Here is a 23,549-nt window from a genome sequence, read left to right on the forward strand (position 1 = left end):
TCAACCCGTCCAAATCTTGTGGAGATATTTTTGTGTGGACGAAAGCGGTGGACTGACATCCAAGAGGTGGTGCTGCTTCAGTTCTAAAAATAAGGACTGTATTTTTTTCCCCTTTTACAACACTTCAGCTCCTTTTTTCGAGGTGATATCATGCAAGAGTAGGTTTTATCTCTCTTACAGTTTGGCATTCTAACAAATGATCATCTGCCAGCAGCGCGAAATAGTCTGTCTTCTTTAAAAATATACTTGGACTGTTGAGATGCCTCGAAATCTTTCAGGCTCAAGGCTTTGCTCTGTCTTTGTTCTTGCATGATCATGTGAGCGCAATTCAATTTCTCCACTGTGCAATTTGATTTGGACAAATGGCTGATTCTGACTAAAGGGGCCATGTGACTCGACTCGTGCCCAGAGGGCATCTCCCTGCACAGTTGACTTGTGTACTTATCAGATAAAAAAACAGCAAACACAAAGGAGAACACACACTGACGAGCATGAATGCACCACATTGCTACTGAAACTGGCAACTTCCTGGCTGACCCAAGTTTTATGTGTGTAGATTTATCATCGGCCATTAAAATATATTTGATTTTCACTGAGATGGCTCTCTACTGCTGACTTCTTACAAGTCCAAGCCGTCTTTTACAACCGCTTGCTTTAACCTTCTCCCCTGCTCATAAAACACCAGCATCTTCTTCCACCTCTGGCAGATCCCGCTCCTCCCTCCCCTCCATCTCTCCTACTGTATCTCTCCATCTATTGTGACCTCTGCTATGATTCTATCTTTATAGGGTGTGTTTGTGTTTCTCCTCCTCCTGTCCTTGCCCTCTTCTTTCCCTTCTTCCTCCTCTACTGCGCAAATACCCTCTCCACCCTTGAGCTATTTTTTCTTAATTGTCTCTTTTCCTCCTGAATGATCGATTCGTCAGATTTATCTGACATTTTGAGAGTGAGGACAATTCTCAGGCTTCTACTTTAAACCGCCCAGGGGTCTTGGAAGGTGAACATTTATAATGAGCTTTCATGAGGATATTCAGAGAAAATCTGTCTCACTTAAAGAAATATGTGAACGATGACTCTATACCTTTCACCTTTTGATCGTCTGATGCTACACTAATCATTCCTGTGGGTTTGGCTGGGATACTGTTATTTTTTTCATGACGACACATGAATTTTATGAGATTTTTTATTAGCTTTTTAAAGCCCGCTGTAGCAGTCTGTATGTCGTGCTATGTTATGGAGTGATGTCCTGTTGGGTAACTATTTTGAAGGACACATGAAGCATGTGGAGTATTATTTTTCTGTTTTATGATACTTAAACTTTAGATAAAAAAAATGTAAAATAAGTAAACTATTCAGTCTGCAGTTGCATCAGTTTGTTGCTATCACAGCACTGCTCTTTGGCTTAAAGCTGCAGATAGTCAGTAGGTGTCATTTGGCATTAATACCTTGATACACCGGCCACAGTTAGAGTTTGCTCAGCCAGAACACTGCTGTTTGTTTAGCTTCCACTCACTGCTCGGTTTGCTATAGGCACCAAAAACAACCTGGTTAGTTATAAAAAAGGTCATAATCTGGGTTCAAATATTCACCTCTCGCTACCTGCATGATGATGACGCAGACCAGTGCATTTAAATATGAAGTGTCACTGATTGAGAACACTGCAACTGCAACAAATCCGTCCTTTTTTGTTATTCAGATGTCACGCAGCATCGGTAAGATTTTTTTTTTTCATTTTTAGACTAACATAAATAACTGTCTAACAAATTATTTGCATGATGTGTTGGTTGAAAACTCGCTGACCTTTTAATGTTTTCAAGCAGACTGATTTTACCACAAGTAAAATTAATTTTAAACATGCACTTACTGAATGAGGTAAAAGAAGTCGGCAGACTCTCCGCTTAATGGATGTGTAAATAAATAAGTAAAATCCAGAAGTCGGAGGATCTGGCTGTTATTTTTCACTGCAGACAATATAATTGTCAAACACTGTATGTCTCTGATGGCATTGCAAGAGAAATGCTTTTGAAAAACGGATTAAAGCCCTGTAGCACAACTCCAGGGTAACGTTAGTCAACTGAGGTGTCAAACAAATGACCTGCACGCTAGAACCTGGACCAGCAAGGGGTCCAATTTGGCTCATTGAAAAGTCTAAAAACTCACAGAAGGAGAGCATTACTTTTTGGGGATTTTGCACTGTGTTTTGCACCAGGAAGCTTTGTGTTGTGTAAGAATGCATTAGTGGATCTGAGTGGTTGCCTCAACTGTAAATTTAACCTGAGCCAGAGTTCTGAATTGCTGTCAGGTTAGAGCCTCTTACTGAAAAAGACATTAGCCATTCCTGCCGCGCAGCAATAAGGTGCTGAAGCCAAAGAGCCACTCTCTTTACAAAGAGTCTTGGTAATGACAGCAGGCTGGCTGGGAAAACTAGAACATACTGTTGAAACTGCACTTTTTTTTCTTGAGACATCTCATGCTGTTAGTCTGTTTTGTAATTAAACGGTTCATTAAAGGTGAATGTTTTCAGAAAGTGCTAATTTGCACCCAAACACTTTTCTTTATGGATTATTATGCAGTGGTTTACTGTTCCAACCAGCTTGATCAAATTGGTCTGTAAATGGCGTGTGAACTAAAACATTTGCCACCTTTAACCTGACTTTTATGGGCTAGAAATAATATATGTACTACTGTAAACAAGCGCTGGGTTTGGGTGGAACAATGGTTCTGTAAATTAGAGCAAACTAACATAAGCTATTCCTTCCAATTTCCACTGAAGTGCAGCTTTTCAGATTCAGAGTTCTTAGCGTTATAGGACTAAAAATTCTCGGTTTTGTTATTGAATTCTCTTCTGTGCTATTTCGGTTCTTGTAAGGCACCGAGAGCATTAAGGGAAAAGAAACCCTCTGACTGCTTTCTTTCACTGCAGATTTTATGGTGGTGTCTTGCAATGAAATGCCGAAAAACAGCCCGAGGAAGTGTGATCGTCTATACAACGGAGCTCAGAGATAGACCGAGCATGCATGGCATTACAAACAAATCACGACGGTACTGGCCGTGCCATTTTTCCCTTTAATCCCATGCAAGTGTAAGCACATTGTGTTCATGGGACATGCATAAAAATGTATGTTTCATTTTGCTCCTCCTTCCTCCTGCTTCTTAGGGCTGTCTGTCCTCCTCTCCCTCAATCGCTACACCACTCGCCGTCTGTTTCCTCTGCTCTGTTATCTATTTTGCGACTTTCCCCAGGCCATTTCTTTGTCCACCCCCATCTTTCCTCTCTATCTGTCTTTCCCTCTCTCGCTTTCTCTCTCTGGTTGACCTAGCACCAGTTTCATTTCCGCTTGTTCATCCGTCTATCTGCCGTCTTTTTGGGGGGCACTAATCTCTTTTTTCAATCTCTCTCTCCCTCTCATATATGCTTGGGAAAGCTCCATGCATCGGAGTTAATGAAGTAACTGCATGGGCAAACACACGGGAGGATAGAGAGGCTGCAGAGTGGGGAGTGTAAATATATGCATGGGTACAAACGTGTTTTGACAGACGAGCCTGACTACTGTCTGTGCTGATGTTAGAGTTGAATCTTGTTAGTCAATTAAGCAACAAATTAGAGACTTAGCTCAAAGACACGTTATTAATACGGTGGGGGTTTATGTGATTAGTTACACAAAAGTTATTCATAAAAAAGTCACTCATGGCTATAAGCTCATCTCAATCTTATTGCAATCAACTCTCACACACTTGTCACTCTCTCCCCAAGCTCCACTGTTTATCTGCTGCAATGCTGCCCAGGCCACCATTCCGCCCTTTCACTCGGCTTTGTGAAGACGGGCGCACAAAGCTAAATGTCTCCAGCATGCCGTCTCTGCAAATCTTGGCTTTCAATGTCGAATTTGCACAAAAAAGTAGTCAAATGAATCCGCGTGAGATTAGAAAGGTGAATTGTGTAATTTCTGGGCTTTTGCTTAAAAAAAACACTTTCAATTTTTCAAATAATTCCCAGTTTTTTAGGACATTATGCAAATCTTTATCTGGCTGAGACTTGAAAAAATCAGTTGTGATTGAAAATCTGTTACAATTCCAATTGTTCTGTTTTTTAAATGTATTTTCTGCTGCAGTCACGTGATCTTTTACTGCAGCTGTGAGAACAGCCTGTTTACAAAAGTCTAGTTTTGACAAAAGGACAAAAGATAAAACATGCTGGCACATGCTTCATCTTTATCTGTGTTTGTTAGCACCCATCACGTTATGTAAACTCACAGTTTCCCATACATGAATGGCTATTTGATTAAAATGCATTACCAGTAAAAGTTTACTCTGCATGTTAAAAATAAAAATTAATAAAATGACTCCATGCTCACTTCTTTTGTCCACTTGTTGCATTAAATAAATAAATAAATGAACAGGGATGAGCAGGTTGAGTGCAAATCAAAGCCATCAATCCAAATCAGGTCATCAGGAACGCACCACCTGGTTACTCATCAGGTATCAATCAATACATTTGTTAGGACCTTGCAGTAGTTCAGTCCCCGGTCTTATTAATAATTTTTATTGCTGTATTGTTGGTTTTTATTTACTATTTTATTAATTTTGTGCCTTTTAATGATGTTTACATATTACTGTTGCTTTTTCTCGTTTGGTTTTCATCGCTGACAGAAGTTTCATAAGGATTTTGATAGATATGAGCTGCTAGTGACCTGCTAGCCACTTTGCCTTTGTTAGCTTCTTTAAAATGTCCAGTTCACCTGTCTGAGCGTTATTCAGGTGTTTAGTTTTCTTGTCCATTTGTGTTCCTCCAGTCTATTTTAGTGAACTCTGGTGAACGGTGTCGTCACTCGCAGCGAAGCATTTCCATGCCAACAACATGTGGCTGTGAGTGTGTGTGTATAAGTATTTGCATATGCCACTGTGCGTGTGTTGTGCATTGGCTTATAATCCCAGACCAGCTGACTATTGCATCTTTAGATGTTATTAATTCACTTGGTTTTATCTCTCTATTAATTTAATCTATGTATATACTCATGCTACAGTCTTGATACTAGTGCATTTGTGTAGCAAATTGTCTGGTATGAAATATGCTTTATAAATAAAGTTTTGCTTTAGTACATGAATTCAATTAGATTAAACGTTAGCGTGAATAAAATAATAAGTAAAATAATAAGTGAAGCTAATGATGTTAAGAGAACAAGTTTTTAATTGGTTTATCATATTATGAAATTAAAATACATTGAAGTCAGCCCCTCATACTCAATAATAAATACAGTGCTGTGGAACACAGTGGGTAGAGAGCAGCATATTAAAAAGCAGTATGTGAGGAGTTAGAGGAGGTGGAGGAGGAAGAGGTGAGTAATCTTACCATCGTCTCCTGATCCTGAGCCAGCATCTGCAAAGGAGAACAAACAGTTATTAACCAGAGGCTCTCACAGACACAGACATTAGCTGAATAATGTGTGTCTGCATATGTAAGTGTGTGTCTGGACCTATTTGAATATCTGCTTGTGATTGTGTGCATGTACACAAGAGAGAGTCTGTGTGCGTGTGGGTGCGTTTAAGCGAGATGAGATTTCTGTGAAGACGGTGCAGAAAGTGATGCCGAGAGACAGATCTACAAAGAAAAAAAAAAACAGCTGAAAAACCGGAGAGGAGGATGATAGTGAGGTGGAGGATGCACTGATGCTTTGAGCATCACGCAGCTCCCCCATTCTGTACCACAACACCTCCAACTGTGGACCTCTCAGTGGTAGGACTGTGGGAAGGCGCACTGTTGCAAATGTGTTTGTGTGTCAGCGAATCCTTCTTCATGGCTTTCCCACTGAATCTGTGTAAAGCCCCTTCAAACACACTGAGCTTACTGAGCTGTTCAACAATACAGCTGTGAAAGAGATACTCATGAGCACTCCGAAGCTCCGTGTAACTCGAGCTGCTGCACAAAGTGATCTGCTAAAACGCACAGTGCCAGAGCACACGCAGGCCCTCCGAGGACTGCAGGGGGGATGAAAGCGCAGCTCCATATGAACACCCATGTGAGAAGGTTTTATAAGAAGAGGTGCACGTCATGGGGCAACTGCAGTCCCAGAACACATGGAGTCTAACCATCAAGCTGACACTGATACTTTCGTGACACAAGGTTTGGATCAATAAAATACATTTTTGATGGGAGTCGGTATTGCCAAGACTCTCTGAGGTCAGAGCAGCAGACGCTCCGATGTGTCAGGGGAAAGTAACTCTTACACTCTTGTTTGACTGATATTTTCTATAGTTCAATGATCACTGAATAATTCACATCGTTATAATCGTGAGTACTGTGTTATGCGTTCACACTGGTGATTTTGGGAGCCCTTATGCATAGAATTAGTATCAGTTAGATAGGCAGTATCAAGTAATGCTTCGAATGCTATGAACCCTTAACCTAGCCCGGGGGCTAGAATTGAACAGGCAAAGGCTCTAGTCTGGCCACTGAACAGGTCTTGGAAATGTGAAGAAGTGCCCAGACTTTTCATTTTCATAGGTCACGCAGCTTTCCCCCTGCCGTCAATTCCTATTCATACTACACCGAAATACAGGGAGTGCAGAATTATTAGGCAAGTTGTATTTTTGAGGAATAATGTTATTATTGAACAACAACCATGTTCTCAATGAACCCAAAAAACTCATTAATATCAAAGCTGAATGTTTTTGGAAGTAGTTTTTAGTTTGTTTTTAGTTTTAGCTATTTTAGGGGGATATCTGTGTGTGCAGGTGACTATTACTGTGCATAATTATTAGGCAACTTAACAAAAAACAAATATATACCCATTTCAATTATTTGTTTTTACCAGTGAAACCAATATAACATCTCCACATTCACAAATATACATTTCTGACATTCGAAAACAAAACAAAAACAAATCAGCGACCAATATAGCCACCTTTCTTTGCAAGGACACTCAAAAGCCTGCCATCCATGGATTCTGTCAGTGTTTTGATCTGTTCACCATCAACATTGCGTGCAGCAGCAACCACAGCCTCCCAGACACTGTTCAGAGAGGTGTACTGTTTTCCCTCCTTGTAAATCTCACATTTGATGATGGACCACAGGTTCTCAATGGGGTTCAGATCAGGTGAACAAGGAGGCCATGTCATTAGTTTTTCTTCTTTTATACCCTTTCTTGCCAGCCACGCTGTGGAGTACTTGGACGCGTGTGATGGAGCATTGTCCTGCATGAAAATCATGTTTTTCTTGAAGGATGCAGACTTCTTCCTGTACCACTGCTTGAAGAAGGTGTCTTCCAGAAACTGGCAGTAGGACTGGGAGTTGAGCTTGACTCCATCCTCAACCCGAAAAGGCCCCACAAGCTCATCTTTGATGATACCAGCCCAAACCAGTACTCCACCTCCACCTTGCTGGCGTCTGAGTCGGACTGGAGCTCTCTGCCCATTACCAATCCAGCCACGGGCCCACCCATCTGGCCCATCAAGACCCACTCTCATTTCATCAGTCCATAAAACCTTTGAAAAATCAGTCTTGAGATATTTCTTGGCCTAGTCTTGACGTTTCAGCTTGTGTGTCTTGTTCAGGGGTGGTCCGTCTTTCAGCCTTTCTTACCTTGGCCATGTCTCTGAGTATTGCACACCTTGTGCTTTTGGGCACTCCAGTGATGTTGCAGCTCTGAAATATGGCCAAACTGGTGGCAAGTGGCATCTTGGCAGCTGCACGCTTGACTTTTCTCAGTTCATGGGCAGTTATTTTGCGCCTTGGTTTTTCTACACGCTTCTTGCGACCCTGTTGACTATTTTGAATGAAACGCTTGATTGTTCGATGATCACGCTTCAGAAGCTTTGCAATTTTGAGACTGCTGCATCCCTCTGCAAGATATCTCACTATTTTTGACTTTTCTGAGCCTGTCAAGTCCTTCTTTTGACCCATTTTGCCAAAGGAAAGGAAGTTGCCTAATAATTATGCACACCTGATATAGGGTGTTGATGTCATTAGACCACACCCCTTCTCATTACAGAGATGCACATCACCTAATATGCTTAATTGGTAGTAGGCTTTCGAGCCTATACAGCTTGGAGTAAGACAACATGCATGAAGAGGATGATGTGGACAAAATACTCATTTGCCTAATAATTCTGCACTCCCTGTAATTTAAATAAAATGGGCATTTTTAAAATTTTAAATTTATATTTCATAACTATGGGACGGTTGGGGCAAGGGTAGTAGTAGTTTCACTTAAGATCAAAGTAGCCTGTGTGCGCCCCACGATGTAAAATTAGTTTGACATCCTTGCCTTAACCCCTCAACTGGTTGAACTCACTAAGAGATATAACCTGGAGTGAAAGAATCCATCATCCTCAAAAATGCTACACTTTTCTAAAAATACAATCTACTGTGATAACACCATCAGCATCAGGAATAATGCTATAATAATATAAATTTTTAAAAAATGACTCCTCACATAATGGATACAAAATAAACCAAGTAGGGACGAATTTTCATTAGAATCATCGACATCCATCAGCCTGATCCTGAGGTTTCGTGTAGGTGATGTTGGGACAAATGGTGTATGGTTGTTTACTAGGATTACTGTAGCAACGGGAGCTGAAAGCAGTATTACAGTGCAGTGAACTGGGCTGAAAAAAAGGGATCATTAGTGATTTGTTCCCCTGAGGACAGTTGTGAGATAGAGTGAGAGAATGGCCAATGAATATTTCAAACTGATACACTATCTGAAACAACAGGGGTTGTTTATGACGTAGGGCCATTGTCTGACCAAATTTGGTAAAACCTCAACACAATGACTGGAAGAGTAGAAAAGCGGAGTAGAAAGACTCTTCAAAGACAAACACACATTCAAAAGAGTGCTTCATGCGTAAATCCTAAACCCGACAATGACTTAGCATTTGCACACTTTCCCACCATCTGTTATTTGGTTAGATGCCTGAAATAAACACATTTCTTCATGTTTTCTTTTAAATTGTGACATAAGTGTGAATTTCTAAGCTTTTCGTGTCCCAGAGAAGACATTTTCTAACAATAGACTACAGAAGTTGTCATGGACTTTCAACATGATCAAGCTAAACACACAAGCTCAATGGCAGTGACAATGACATGTACATATACACCAATCAGGCATAACATTATGTCCGCTGACAGGTGAAGTGAATACTGTTGGTTGGTGGGATATATCAGGGAACAAGTGAACAAGGTTGTTCAAACAGATGTGTTAGATTTGACTGCAGCTCTGTTGGGTGTTCCCAGCCTGCAGTGGTCAATATCTATCAAAAGTCCAAGGAAGGAACAATGAACCAGCAAAAGGATCATGGGGGGCTAAAGATCACCGAGGGGAATAAAGGCTGGCCCGTATGGTCCTGTCCAAGAGATGAGCTCAAATTGCAGAAAAGTTGTGATAGACAGGTGTCAGAATTTACAGTGAATCCCACATCGTTGCATATGGGGCTGCAGACCGGTCAGGGTGCCCATGCTGACCCCCGTCCACCACTTAAAGTGCCAACAATGGGCAGGTGAGCATTAGAACTGGATAATGGAAAAATGGAAGATGCTTTGGGAAATGTTCTGCTGGGAATGTTAGGCAGGTGGTTAAATGTCGTGCCTGACTGGTGCATACATACCATACATGTGGTAGCTCGTATAGCTTTTTCCAACTGCCTTTGCACTTCAGAAATCCTAAAAGTTTCAGTGTGTTGAGATTTTCTTGCTGAAAAAAACCCGTAAATATCATTAACTTAAAAAAATTGCTTATTTCTGCATTAAATCAAAAGGCTACACAAATCCCACTGGCTTTTGTTGCTGACCTACAAGGCCACACTTCTTGTATCTTGCTTCCAGCTCTGAATCTTTAAAAACACCACTTAAATGAATAAATATTAGTGAATCGGATACAGAGATTTCATGAGGAAGAAAACGTGTGAAGTCAAATTGTCTAGAACCACATAGAAAATATGACAGATTTTCGGTGTGGAAATAAAGGAAACAATGTAAACAAACATAAAAAAGGAACTATTAAGGTTGGTACACTGATTCTATGTCAGTAGTAAAGTGTAATCTCATCAGTGGAGCAAACCAAAAAAAAAGTCAGATTCCCTTGAGTTGTATCCCGTCCACTGAAGTATCTTTTGGGTAAAAACTGAGAGGCTTTTCCATATAAATCAAATAGCAGCCATTGTTTACCTGGTATAAATATGTGTCTTCACATTTCCAGCCAAACATTGCTTACTAAGCAGCATGGAGATAGTGGGCCCCTCAACATGTCAGAAGTCAAACTGTTGTTCTCAGCAAAGAAGGAATTTCTCAGCATCAAATCACAGCATGACACGTGGTTCCTCCGGGAGTCAGTGCACAGCACTCTAACATGCTTTATGGAAATCACTTGTATCCAGAAGTGTAAATCTCTATATCTGCTTTGTAGAAAGATGCTACAGCAACTTTACAGCAGATATGTAATTAGCTAAATCAAGAGACAAAAACTCTAACAATTAAAAATCCTGTCAAAACAACACTGTGGTCCCAGAGGATGAGGAATGCGTCTAAACCACTTCTCAGGAGAGAACACAAATCAGCACTTCGCAGTGGATGACTGGAAAAAAAGTTATTTTTGCTGATGAATTCAGTTTTAGATTTGTGGTAGTAAACAGAATGTGGTACTATATGACAGGAGACAAGCAGGAGGTAGTGGGAATATTTAAGTCTGGCAGTATTTGCTGCTCTAGAGCTGGAGAGCTGCACTGAACTCCAAGCAGTGCTTGATCCTTCAGGCCTCTGGTTTGCATGTTTGCGTAGAAAGACTCCTACTGCACCGCCTGAGAACCAAAGAAGACCAAGGAGTGCTGATTTTCAAAGACCTTCCTGCACAGTCACTTCACCTCAGCTCTTTAAAACATTTACAGAGGCACGTGAAGCCTCAGAACGAGTTTTGCAAACTTGTGTGTCTGTGTGCAAAAGGAGAAACAGAAGCCACATTTTTGCTGTAATCTATGAACATCATTTGGAGACTGAATACTTCTTAAATGTATTAAACAAATCCAAAATATTTATCAAATTCAAAAAGTATCTTTACTTAAAATCACTGATTTTGGAATCCATGATGCATAGCATTATTAAACTTCCAGAACAGAAGCATTCAGTAATACTGACCGTAAGTAGAAACTTTCTTTTTTGTTTACAAGAAAACTGTACAGGGCACCTTTAATATTTAAAAAAAAAAAAAAAAAACAGCCTCTACAAAAACTCCTCTGCCTTTCTCCCTACACAATTCCAGTGACCTTGGAGTGTGTGGGACACTAAATGTGCAGTGTTTCATGAAAAGGCTTAGCTTTAAGGATCAGGCTGAAGTCAGAAGGGGTTCATGGGAGATCAATAAAAACCTTTAGTATCTGTACAAGGGTAAAGGTTTGAGGAGAAAAAGACTGACATTAGAAAATAGAACAAAACAGCAGGGGAGAGAGGCACAAGCTTACATGTCTTCCCATTTGTCTGCCAAATGAAGGGTCACAAAGAGGAGATACCACACAATTTTATTTTGTGAAAGGCACTGGAGGGTGAGGGCGAGAGCAGAGAAGGACTGCATCAATAGATGATAGAATTTTTTCCTAGTTTTAAAGCAACTGATTGGAAGAGGTGCGAAGCAGAAAGAAGAAGAGAGGAACCTTCCAGGGGAAACTGTTATTAACCTTACAGAGCTGCTGAGTCTGTACTGCATTGCACACAAACTGTACGCACACACACATCAGTCCTTGCACATAAACACACTTTTCCACTTTTTACTGTAAATAAGTATTTCAAGTTAGCGTTGAATAAGAAAGAATCGCTTGCCTTTACAGTAATGCCATCAGTGTTTGCCCCGAAACACACAATCTGTGACATGAACCTGTAGGAAAACCTTCCAATCACTACACTAAGATATCAGCATATATACAAAGACGACCTGTGTGAAACGTTTTTCCCTTTAAATAGCAAAGCATCGTTGTCAAATGATGTCCTCCTTTTAAAAGAGCCTAAAAACACATGTGATCTAAGTGACCATTCTCTTACTTGCAGTGATTAACTGCAAGTTCTGATTCTGATTGACATCAGTGCAGCACATGAGGAAGGAAATTTATATCCTAAACATCTGAGTGCTAAGTCACATTTGGAGTACATATGTGCAAACTGGATATTTTGGGGCCAGTATCATCGTGTCATGAGGGACATCAAAGTACACAAGACTGGAGTACTTTTTGTTCTGCCACACAATGAATCTGCTCACCTTTGTGCTTGTGGCCAACAAGTGTGCTCTCTCACAGAGCAGAGGTTTAATTGGAGCTGTTAAAATATTGTGTGCAATCCAGTATGCTCTGTCTGGTTGGTATGGTTCAGACCATACAAAATAAACTCAGTTATATCCAGACACAGGGGCTGTAAATTAAAATGGGTGGAGTTACAAATGTATCTTCTTAAAAAGTGTCACAGTGGGCAAAAAACTAATGCTGCATCTAAGTTGCTACACAATATCCTTACAGAAATGCTAGCACGTGAGACTTTTAGAATATAAATGTCACAACCATGACAAAACGAGTCAGCGAATTCCTGCTGCGAAGCCCCAAGCTAAAAGTTTCTCTGTTGTCATTGTAAGCAAATGAGCATGAATAATCCTCCTTTCTAATAATTACTGAAATAAAAAAGACCTGAATCCAGCTAATGAGATAATAAATTAATCAGGAATGTGTTTACCGGGAGAGAAACGGAGCAAAGGGCCGTTGTCCCATAGGCTTCAATACAACTGCAAGTCTTATTGCAGTCGCCCCCTGATGGCCACTTTTATATCGTCTCCCACGTGACATTTCCTTCTCTTCTGCGAGGTTGATCAAGAGAAGCACTGGCCAGTGAGTCTTTCTTTACTGCCAAGCGCTGCATCAATGCAACAACGGCAAAACAAAAGAGGAATGAGTTTAGCAAGATAAAAGTGTGAAATGAACAAGACACCCAGTATCACACACGCCGTTGTTGCAAAAGCCAGCGAGACTGGCTGATCGGGGAGCAACATGTAGTCTGTCATGACTGTCAGTCATGAAAAGGACAGATTTCTGTGACTCTACAACTCCTTTGTCCTAATCTGACAAAGTGGCCATAGAGAAAAATATTATATAGCCTAACATTGCCACTGAGGATCAACAGGTGCAAGTTGATGTCAGAGGATCTGTTCTCACATCTAGGGTCGGATGTTATTTTAGTTAATTAAAAAAAAAATGGATACCTATGAGCTTACACCTGTAAAAGACAGACTGTTTTAGGAAAAGATGAAGTCTTCAGAATCCCCAGTTTTTCATGACTGGATGTGCAGGCAACTCAGTAGGAAAGCAAACCTGCATGGGAGGTATGTCAGGCAAAAAAGTAGTTGCTATCCAAAAAGACTATTAGCACAAAACTCCAGGTTGATGATGGAAATACGGGGAAAAACCAGCAGCCTTATTTGTAAAGCTGCGCGTAAGATCCATACTAAAAGTGTACACGCAGAAATGCTGAAAATAATGTGCATAAATAAGATAATTAGATTTATAAAACCGTGTGTACGCACACCTCCAGGCAATCTTCCATTTATACATCACAGTCCACACATAGTCATCTGTGCCAGTGCATCAATCATGCAGCATTACGCATGAGTGTCACAGAAATGTTTATGTTTATAGCAACTAAACTGACTGCTTTACAACTTTCCAGAATGATTGCAACACTCGGTGCTATCAGGCCCCCTGAGATGTGAGGAACTATGATATGTGAACTTTATTTATTTATTAATTCGAGTTTTGTTAGTGTGAACTTGGCCTGCAGTATCGGGGCATGGAGTGTGTTCATTTTGCTGTCAGAGCTGTCAGCAGCTTTGTTTCCAGACTTTGCTAATTTACACAATCCATATGTGCAGGTGGTGGAGTTTTGCCGGGGTGAGGTGTCCAGAGAAGGCAGAGTGTGAGCAGCGCTGTGGTGTCTACTGTGCGCCTGACAACACCGTCACCTTCACTGCTGCGATTTCCCACACAAAAACTAAATGAAACACTGTGTCCTTGGTGATGCGGGTGGAGAATTAGAAGATATCATTAAAAACTAATTATATTCTGTTGCAACAAGGTGAAAAGTGAGGGCCTGGAGCCTAGATGGGCAGGTAGCATGTCAAAACTAATATGCAGAAAGACCCGAACTCTTTCATGGCATGCATTTTCAATTTCTCTTTGGTATTTGGGCTGATTGGGACTTGATGAATGTAAAAACAAAAATTACCAGATTTTTCTTTTTACCCGAGTTTTGTTTCTGAGATAAATGAGATGAACATAAGAGGACATTCATTTTAAATTTCGAGAGTACGGTGGCAGTATAATGTCCTCGAAGGTGCACATCAGGCCCTTGTAGAGCAAAATTGAGTATTTTTGTCTATACAACCCAAAATGTGATGTCCACATATGTGGACGCCAGGTCGTAGGAGGTTAAATCTGTAAGAAATATGGTGTAAAATTACAGAAAAAGTTCTGGTATTTCATTGCCCAGACTTTCCTGTAATTATAAAATACAATGTTTTGTATCATATACTGTGAAAAAATGAGAACGTCACCGTTATTTAAATCCGTATCTATTGCTTAATTACTTAATTACCTTTGCTTTGGTGTAGTATGAATTAGGGGTGGGTTTTGATGATTAAAATCGATTCTAGCTTGGATAACGTGATATCAATTCATTAAAATCCTGAATCGATTTTTAAATATAAATTTATTTTGCCCGAAACACCAGAATCTCAGGTTAAACTCAACACCCCAACGCTCTGGCAATCTCCTTCCTTCACATTCTTCCCTTTAGAAATCCTCGATATTCAAAGTATCCTCACATTGGAATTGTTTGTTCCTTCTCATTTTAGAAAGAAGAAACAATAAAGTACTTGAAGCCTACCCTTCCTGATAGAGCTGCTTCAAGTTAAAATATCCCTGCTGCTTTGTGGCTCATCTTGGCCTCTCAGCTTGATGTGAGGCAGCAAGTTGAAAGATCTGCAGTGATCAATGATGTATTAGATTATCACTACTTAATGTAATTGTAATTTAAATTAAGATAGACTTCTGAAATAACTAGAAATGACAGTGTTTTTTTGTACACAAAGAATGAGCAGTGCATTGACTCCTCCTGTACTGTGTGTGAGATTATGCTGACACCATTGGACTGATTCTAATGTCTACTGATAGCACAGAGAGAGCTCCTTAAATCATTTGCCAAACATATGGCTCCTGTCATCTGTCAGTGCTCAGGCATCGCAGTCACACGAAACGGTGATTAAACATGCCATCGACATTTTAACAATGTGTCAGTTAAATGCTCTCTCACCTTCCCATTTAATGACTTCCTGGAACTTATGCGGCACACTCCACAAACTGAGCTGGAAATACCGTGTTTCTGCTTGCCTTAGCTCGACTCTCTCCTTTGGGGAAAATAGACTGCTGGGTTTGTTTCGCTTTGCTAAGCTAATGCTTAACTGCTCCTTACTGCGCTGGGCTAGCACCTGATGGGATAGGAAAACGGTGCCCTCCTGTTCTAATCAGCTTTCACTGGCTTTGTAATCCTAAGAGCTCTTCCTTCTATCGAATTTTAGATCAGGACTTCCTTATTTGTTGGTGACACAAAGGTAATAGAGTCCAGAACAGAGTGTAAATTAGCTTTTGCTTCTCGCGAATGTTTCACTATAAAAGTCAATAAACTAAACGCTAAAATAACCACATTGTAAAACGTCACAACCTGTGGTGCAATATCGCGGCTCAAATCCTGCTTTCTGTTCAAACATTCAATCAGAGCTCCCTGACCTGCTGTCCATCTACACCAAGCGGTGCAAGTCCAAAGCTAGGAAGATTATGATGGACCCCTCCCATCCCAACAATGGACTCTTCTCACTGTTGAGGTCTGGGAAGCGCTTCCGCTCCCTTAAGGCCAAAACAGAGAGAATGAGGAGGAGCTTCTTCCCCCAGGCTATTCGGGCCCTGAACCAGGTGTAGGACTGGACTCTCCCAAACACGTCACTATAAGACTGGACTCTCACACACGTCACCACACGCACCACCACACATTTCCTATAATCCTATAATTCCTATAATTTATAATCCTTATCTTTATAATCTCTTCTGCTATTTGCACATTCTTTACTGTAAATTCCTAAGTTAATTTGTAAATTTTTGTAGTAAATTGTAAATATTGTAAAACTTTTCTTCTGTCATTTAATGGTCGGGCATTGTACAGCTACAAGCATTTCACCCCCATGTCATACTGTGTATGGTTGTGTGTGTGTGACAAATAAAATTTGAATTTGAATTTGAATTTGAATTTGAACATTTTCTTCCCAACAGCAAAATAAACGTCTTCCACTTCTTCCTTGCTTGCTCTGTTATTTGGTCACCACACAGCACCTTCTTTTCTATAGCAACCAGTAAATGGTGCCATCTTTATTTATATACAAAAAACAGAAGGCAACACTATATCGTGTTTGTCTCTGCCTCGGTGTCCTCACAGCATGAAACGGGCACCTCAGCAGGCCTCTTGTTTACTGTTTGGAATGACAACCGACTCCAACGTCTGCCCTGTTGGCCTCGGCAAGATCAAAGGGGTTCGGCGCAAGGGAAGCGCGGACGTCGCTTATGTATATCACCAGAAGAAAAATGGTAATGCAAGATGTAAGATACAAGTACAGCACATTTATCTTTCATCAGTGTAATCAACATCAGTACGCAGGGGATAAATTGGAAAGTGTAATCTGTGGAGAGCTCTGTGGTTTCAGGTTTAGTATGGGTGAGCAAGAGGAAGCCACTCATGATTACAAAGGAAGGGTCTTGTCCCCAGAGAGTGCAATGTTGTGCCACCATGTTTCCACACAGGGCCTGAATAGACAAACACTAAATCTAGAGAGTGCATTTTGTTGATTTTCACGCTGAAGTGATGGCATCTGCTCTACAAATTTTGGAAAAGAGAATCTGAGATCTGCAGCTGGTTATAATATATGCCACAAGATAGCTAGACACTGACACTACTGAAAAAGAGAAATTTGCAAAGGCAGGCCCTGGGCAAGCTGTGAAAACGTCTTTCTACAATAACTGCTATATGTACTATTTCCAACCAGTTATGAAACCAGAATTTAATCAGCCATCTCATTTTTAAAATGAAAAAATTAGAACGGTAATATTCTAATCAGTTTATAAAATGTTTAGCGCCTTTCAGCTCGTAGTTTCTTGTGGTAACGCTCATCTATAACGTTCTTGTTCAGTCTCACCAGTATCCTCATCGCCATTTCTTAGAGCAGGTTGTTTTCAGCTATAAAGCTTAAATAAAGCCATTTCCCTTGTGAAGACAGCACTAAACAGCAACAGACATTCAGTGACTGTATGATTCACACAGTCTAGAGAGACAGGCTTTGGGTTTATTAGAGACCAAAGCGTAACTTGAAGGAATCACGAATGTTGTGCTAAAGTCACACTAGAGAAAACTTTGCTTGGAGACCAACCAAATTTTTAAGAGCTCGTGCAATGAATTTGTTGTCTCATTGCCTTTGAAGACAGGGACTAGGTCTGTGACAACTCTGTCAGCTGCTGTCTTCAAAGCAACATTGGTGTGTCAAGATGGGAAGAAAAGTCCAATGAGACAAAGTCAGCCTGTTATTAGCTTATGAAGTCGAGTTGGCAACTATGTGCCATCTGTTTGTGATAGATCAAGAGAAATTGCAAATGTGTTTCAAATTCTCATCAAACAGAAATTCACATTAACTACAACCGGAATGTCATCGATTTGAAACAGAAATTCTGAATTCCCTCAAAAAAAAAATAGCGACATAATCAGCAACCATGTTTTTATACAGGAATACAACAAGAACAAGGTGGCAACCAGGTGATTCGAATCGCTCTTTACAAAAAGACACATCTCAGGTGAGTTGTGCTTATTGGTGGAACTTGAGTCAGACTGAACTGTCTGTGTTATTTGCCAGTCTTCCTTCACCTGCACCATCATGTCTGAGAATGATTGCAATCAGTCTGAACGGGACTGAGATTGTTTGGAAACAGGCTGCCTCTTGTCTCTGAGATCATCTCGTGATCGAAAGTGGTCGCCCACAGTTCAACCATTAATGGCAAGGAGATCGACGTCCCACTTTTACTCTAGTGTGACTGATTTATCAGGCCACCAGAAACGTACGATCAGACCAATTCTATTGTTTATTCATGTCTCATTGATATTAAATGGGCAATGGTTGTAAACACTGACACCAACACAAACTCTGTCTGCTAAGAAAATCTTGTGATATGACTGAAAGTTCCAGAAAACAAACAAACAAACAAACAAACATCTATAGAGGTGAAGCTGTTTCCCCCCAAAAAAATAACATTACTTTATCTTTTATTTTTCTCCAGCAGTCTGGTGCATGATATCTCTCACCTCAGCAAGGGAAACAAGTATTGGTGCCAGCGACTTGACATATATCCATTATAGAGTGTACTGTTGCCGCTAATGGGATTTCTGAGGATGGAAATGGAAAGGAGGACAGGGAGAAGCTGCGAGAGGAACAGAACGGGAGGAGAAAAAAGAAGGCTTCGCTGCAGTGGATGTACGCTTAGATAGCTGCCGCTCTTGAATTCTTTACTCTCAGTATCGCTCGTATTATATTCACAGCATTTTAACATATTCACTGCTGAAGTGATTTTAAAGCTGAAAGTATCAACAGAATGCAAGAGAGCAGAGAGAAACTATCCAGAAGCAGCTGCCTACCATGCTTTATCACATGAAAAGCAATCATATAGGAAGACGTGTCTTGGTGAGGGAAGTAGCTAAATTAATTTTAATAGGCATTTCACATGGGAGGACCCCCCCCGCAAAGCCTTACATTGAAAACTGCTTTTTAAAACATTATATCTTTAGTACAATAAGTGAGCTAACGTTTCGCTTACATTTAGACATTTAGTCTCAAAGCGCGGTAAATACACTTATATTGATGGCAAAGACTTCAGGACAAAAACTATCAAGGGGAAAGCAGATGAGACAAAGTTAGCGGCCATGATGGAATTACCCCATAACAGGAGGTCCAGTGAGACTGGGTTTTCTGAGTCCCAGTTCCTAGAGTGTGCCAAAGGCCACTGTAACTGCTCTGGAGGCACATGCAGAAAAAAAACACCTCGGTAAAAAATGTGTTTTTTCCTTGGCTCAAAATGGGCCTTTGGGGTGTGACTATTTATTTAAGAATAAGTGGTTCACTTACAGGAACTTAAAGGAAAGAGGCTGTATTACCTTAATTAAAAATGTTTATTTAACTGGAAATAGAAAGAACAAGACTAAAGTGGCAGAACTGAGCTTCCTCTGAAGGGTGTCTGTGCTCACTCTTAGAGATGGGATGAGGAGCCTAGTCATTAGCAACAGGCTCAGAGCAGAGTCGCTGCTCCTTTGCATTGAAAGGAACCAGCCGGGGTGGTTCAGGTGATGGAGACTTGTGGGCAGACCCTGGAGAGTTAATGTCTCTCAGCTGGCTCGGAAACATCTCTCCTCCTTGGGCGAGCTGAAATCTTTGCTTAGACAGCTGCCACCATGACCTGGACTCAAATGAGCAGTGGAAAATTGGATGGCTGGATGTTTGAGTAAATAGAAGCCCAAAATGTTCAGTATGCAGGATTAACCCTCATCTCTCAACTCAGTCTGAATTTAGTCTCTGCAGAATAAAAGTTCTGACCAGGATATGAACTCAAATGCAGGTGGATCATACCCGCTTTCCTTTTATTTGTTCTTAAAATCTTAATATCCCAAGACAGCTGGCCAACCACGCCACTATTTTATTAAAAAACAAAGATAAGGCTCTCCACTCAGCCTGTGTGCTTCCACTAATTATATTTGTCTTTTATTTTAGTCTCTGAGCCGCTGCTGTATAAATGGAATAGATTTTAATTTCTGTGAAATTTTATTTTAATTTATTTGTTTGTCTCAAGCGCTCGCTGCATCATTTTAAATTACATTCTTTTTTTTTACTGCCTCCTGCTTAATTTATCTGTTTTCTTCATCCACATGGAACAACAAATGACACCAGAAATGCTTCAAGTCCCAGACAAAAAAGTTTGAGAGTGAAAGTGTAGCAAATGTCATACCACTTTATTTGGGTGGAATAAAGAAGAGATTTTGTAATAAGTTTCAGTTGTTTCTTTCAGTGACCATTTACAAAATTATATATATGTTTTTTTACCAGATTTAGCTGCTAGCTAATTTGTCAATTATGGAAAAATGAGCCGCATCTGCCTCAATATCTGACCTTACTGAGCTTTTTTCTGATTAGATTTGGGCTTTAGTCACTAGTTTTAAATGTTATTAAGTGCAACATCATATTCTTTGTGTAAATTATGCTCTGATTTAGAGTAAAACATAACTGATTAAGTCCCTAGATAGATTAAACTGCTGTCCTTGTTTTTTAGTCATATCCACCCCCAAAAAACTACACATGCCTTTACAAGTTGTCTGTGAAGGTTCTCAGTCATCCAGGTCATCATAGTCTAAGGAGCTCATCCGAGAAGCTACTTCAGTTCTACGGTCAAATGGTGGAGAATCCCAGATTTGACCTCAGGAAATCACATGATAGGGGTGTGGCTATGTTTCACAATGAGCTCACCTGAAACCCTGGCTGATTGTGACCCATACCTGTTTTCACACCTTGGCTCGTGTGATTAGGTAGAGGATCATTAGGGAGTCCATTGTCCCTCTTGGGGGGACACTTCCACAGGGCTTAAATCAGGGACTCGCCACCATTTGACCCTAGAACTGAAGAAGCTTCTCGGATGAGAGGTGAAACATTTTCAAGCCACTTAAAGAAGTCCAGACACTTTTCTTTCGAAGCTCCTTAGAATGCCTTTTCAAGCTGACCAATGAAGTTATTGTCACCATTTCCATCTTTTACATATAGTTTAGAATAAAATTTGACTTCTCCAGTCTTTACTTTCTCAGACACCCTCTATTTGTTTACTGGGACCTTGTTCTGGACCGACATGAGAACAAAGCATACATAAAAACAAAACACAGAATACCGAAGGGAAGAATATAAAACCACTGTTCTGCTCTATTAGTAGTCTGCACAGCAACAAAATCCTTGTGTGAATGGTAAATTGTGTCCTCAAAAGTACTGCCTGTTGCGTGGAAGAAAAGAGTCCTTATCTCTTTCTATTTCAAAAGATAGGGAAATTCATATCAGACACCCTGGCTTACACCCATCACATGTCTTGAAAAGAGGACCTCATACACAAGCAACAAACAAGCAATTTAGAGAGCGGACCTGGGAATTTCATGTGACCGTGCACAGCCCTACTTACTGGCACACTGACACCACTGCTCTTACGGCACAAACATTTCCACCTCGGTCTCAAAGTTTCCTCTGCTGAGCTGTGCCCATTCAAGGGGACCTTTAATGGACTTGTGCCGGCTTTCTGTCAGCGAGGTTAACTGAGTCAGCAACTGCTCAACTTGAGCCAGCAATACTATCTTGGCTTAAGCAATGATTCACACATGCCTAACAGCAGCCAGCATCACATTGCCAGTGGATTCACTCATTCACAACTAAGCACATTATTCAGAACATGACTCACTAATTGATAGAATCCTCAGTAGGCGTTGCTGCTTTTCCTTCAAGTTCATGCTCATCTATATAAATTTGTCATCATAGGATAAAACACGTTGCTCTGGCCAAAGCTAATTTTACATATTCTGATAAAATGTGCATGTGAAGAACAATTTTACAGACTCAACATGCAGTTTAATTCATCATTAAATCAGACTGCAGTGTTTTCATTCATATGATACATAAAAAAAACGTGTGTATTTCAAGTGAAACCACTGGCCCAGGGCGTTAAATAGCTGATTATTGCAGGAGAATGATTTTTAACTGCTTCCATTGAGAGAGTTAATATGGCATTTTTAGACCTTGCATGTGCGCAGGTCTATAATTCACGTTCATTCAGTGGACTGGTATCCTCACAAATAGCAGTGCACGCTCTAAGCACCAATACTGGTCTCCACATCATGGCTAATGAAGTGCCTGACCTTTTCCAAATGAAGACACCCACTCAGCAGCTTAAACACCAAACGATAATCCCAGTTATGTCCGATAATTATGCCAAGCACTTTTACTTTTCAGTCAGTGGAAGGGAATACACTGGACATGATGTATATAACATGATGCCAAAGCTGAAAGAGGAGCGTTTTTAATGCAGCATTTATGCGTCGGAAACTAGCCCTCGATGACCGGAATCATTCAAATGAATAGCTATTTCTATCTATCCGCTGTCAGTCAACATGACTGTTAGTCCGGCCATTCTCCTTTGAGCTCCTCCGAGCTCAGACACACGGCTGCTTCTGAGGATAGAGAGGTCACTCAAATCTCACGTTTAATGTGGATTCTCTGTAACGTCAGCATGCTAACGTGTTCACAATGACAACTTGCTGAGGCAGATACTTTTTATCACAGCATGGCTAACAAGCAGTGTAGCTATACAGCACAGTGAGGTTGATGTGAATAGGTTTAGTACTGTTACAGTCCCTCAACATAGTATTAAATGATTCTCTTAAAGCTACAGAAAGTACTCCTAATAACATTTAACAGAAAAAAAAAGTGTTAAAAAAAGGAAACGGCCATCAAGATGATGTGTGATTCAGTGATTTCATTTTCTGCTTTGTTGAGCATGCCTCGTAGCAACAGCATTACAGTAACTACCTATGACAATTTGGCCAATGCATTCTATGGCTTTTGACATTTATTTAAACATTACGTAACGAAAGGTCAAAGCTGTCGAGATTTCTTTTGCTTCTTGTTAAACACACCTAATTTTTAATAAACTGTAATTTAAAAAAGGCCTTGTGGCCAAATGCTGTGTTCATTTTCTTGAGAGATGGTGCCGTGCTTGTGATGAAATCATTTTTTTGCGCTTCTCACATTTTCATTACGCAGTTTTTGTAACTCCTTTGAGATAAAAGATCCGCTGGTAATTACTGCATCCCAGCTACTGGATGCAGATTAAAATATTGATGAGAGTAATAAGGAAACATGAAATCTATGCTCCTGCATATAAAACGTTAAAATTCATGTGGAATTGCATTTTCAGCTTTATATTTGCTGTTGCTGAATCTCATATGCATGCTTACAGATAGCCGTGTAACCTCTTGAATATTTTAAATCCAAACACGGCTGCTTGCGCATGTGTTCAGTGTGCTGGTATCAGAACTCCTCTGCATCCACATCCACGCGTGTATGGGTTTGTGTTTGTGTGTAGGCACCATAAGGTAAATGTACATACCAGCAGGACAGTCGCCTTCTGACACAATAAGCACTTCAGACTGCTGCTTGCAGGCATCCCTGCGCAGGAAGCACTCGTTCTGGTAGTTCTTATTGTTGGAGCCACACACAGGCACATAGTCATTGTTGCACTGCAGAGAGGAGAGAAGAAAACAGGTAAGAAAAGGAGCACGTAAAAGAGACAAGGTTAAACTAAAGTGATATAGTGAGTCTGTGTCCTCAAGTAAACACTTGAGCCTTCAGAATTCTGCAGGGAAGCCA

At 40.5% G+C, this 23,549-nt stretch overlaps 1 protein-coding gene across 1 annotated transcript in view; it reads right to left on the bottom strand.

The window, feature by feature from the left end:
- The window catches only part of tmeff2a (transmembrane protein with EGF-like and two follistatin-like domains 2a), a 130,276-nt gene that overhangs the window by 56,411 nt on the left and 50,316 nt on the right, over positions 1–23,549 (bottom strand). The window contains exons 3-4 of the mRNA XM_040027643.1: positions 23,290–23,419; positions 5,351–5,377 (exon numbers count right to left, since the gene is read on the bottom strand). Of these exons, the coding sequence (XP_039883577.1) occupies positions 5,351–5,377; positions 23,290–23,419 (157 nt within the window). The remainder of the gene's footprint in view (positions 1–5,350; positions 5,378–23,289; positions 23,420–23,549) is intronic.

The sequence above is a fragment of the Simochromis diagramma genome, unplaced genomic scaffold (genome assembly GCF_900408965.1).
Source record: "Simochromis diagramma unplaced genomic scaffold, fSimDia1.1 OVJJ01000343.1, whole genome shotgun sequence".
NCBI classification, from domain to species: domain Eukaryota; kingdom Metazoa; phylum Chordata; class Actinopteri; order Cichliformes; family Cichlidae; genus Simochromis; species Simochromis diagramma.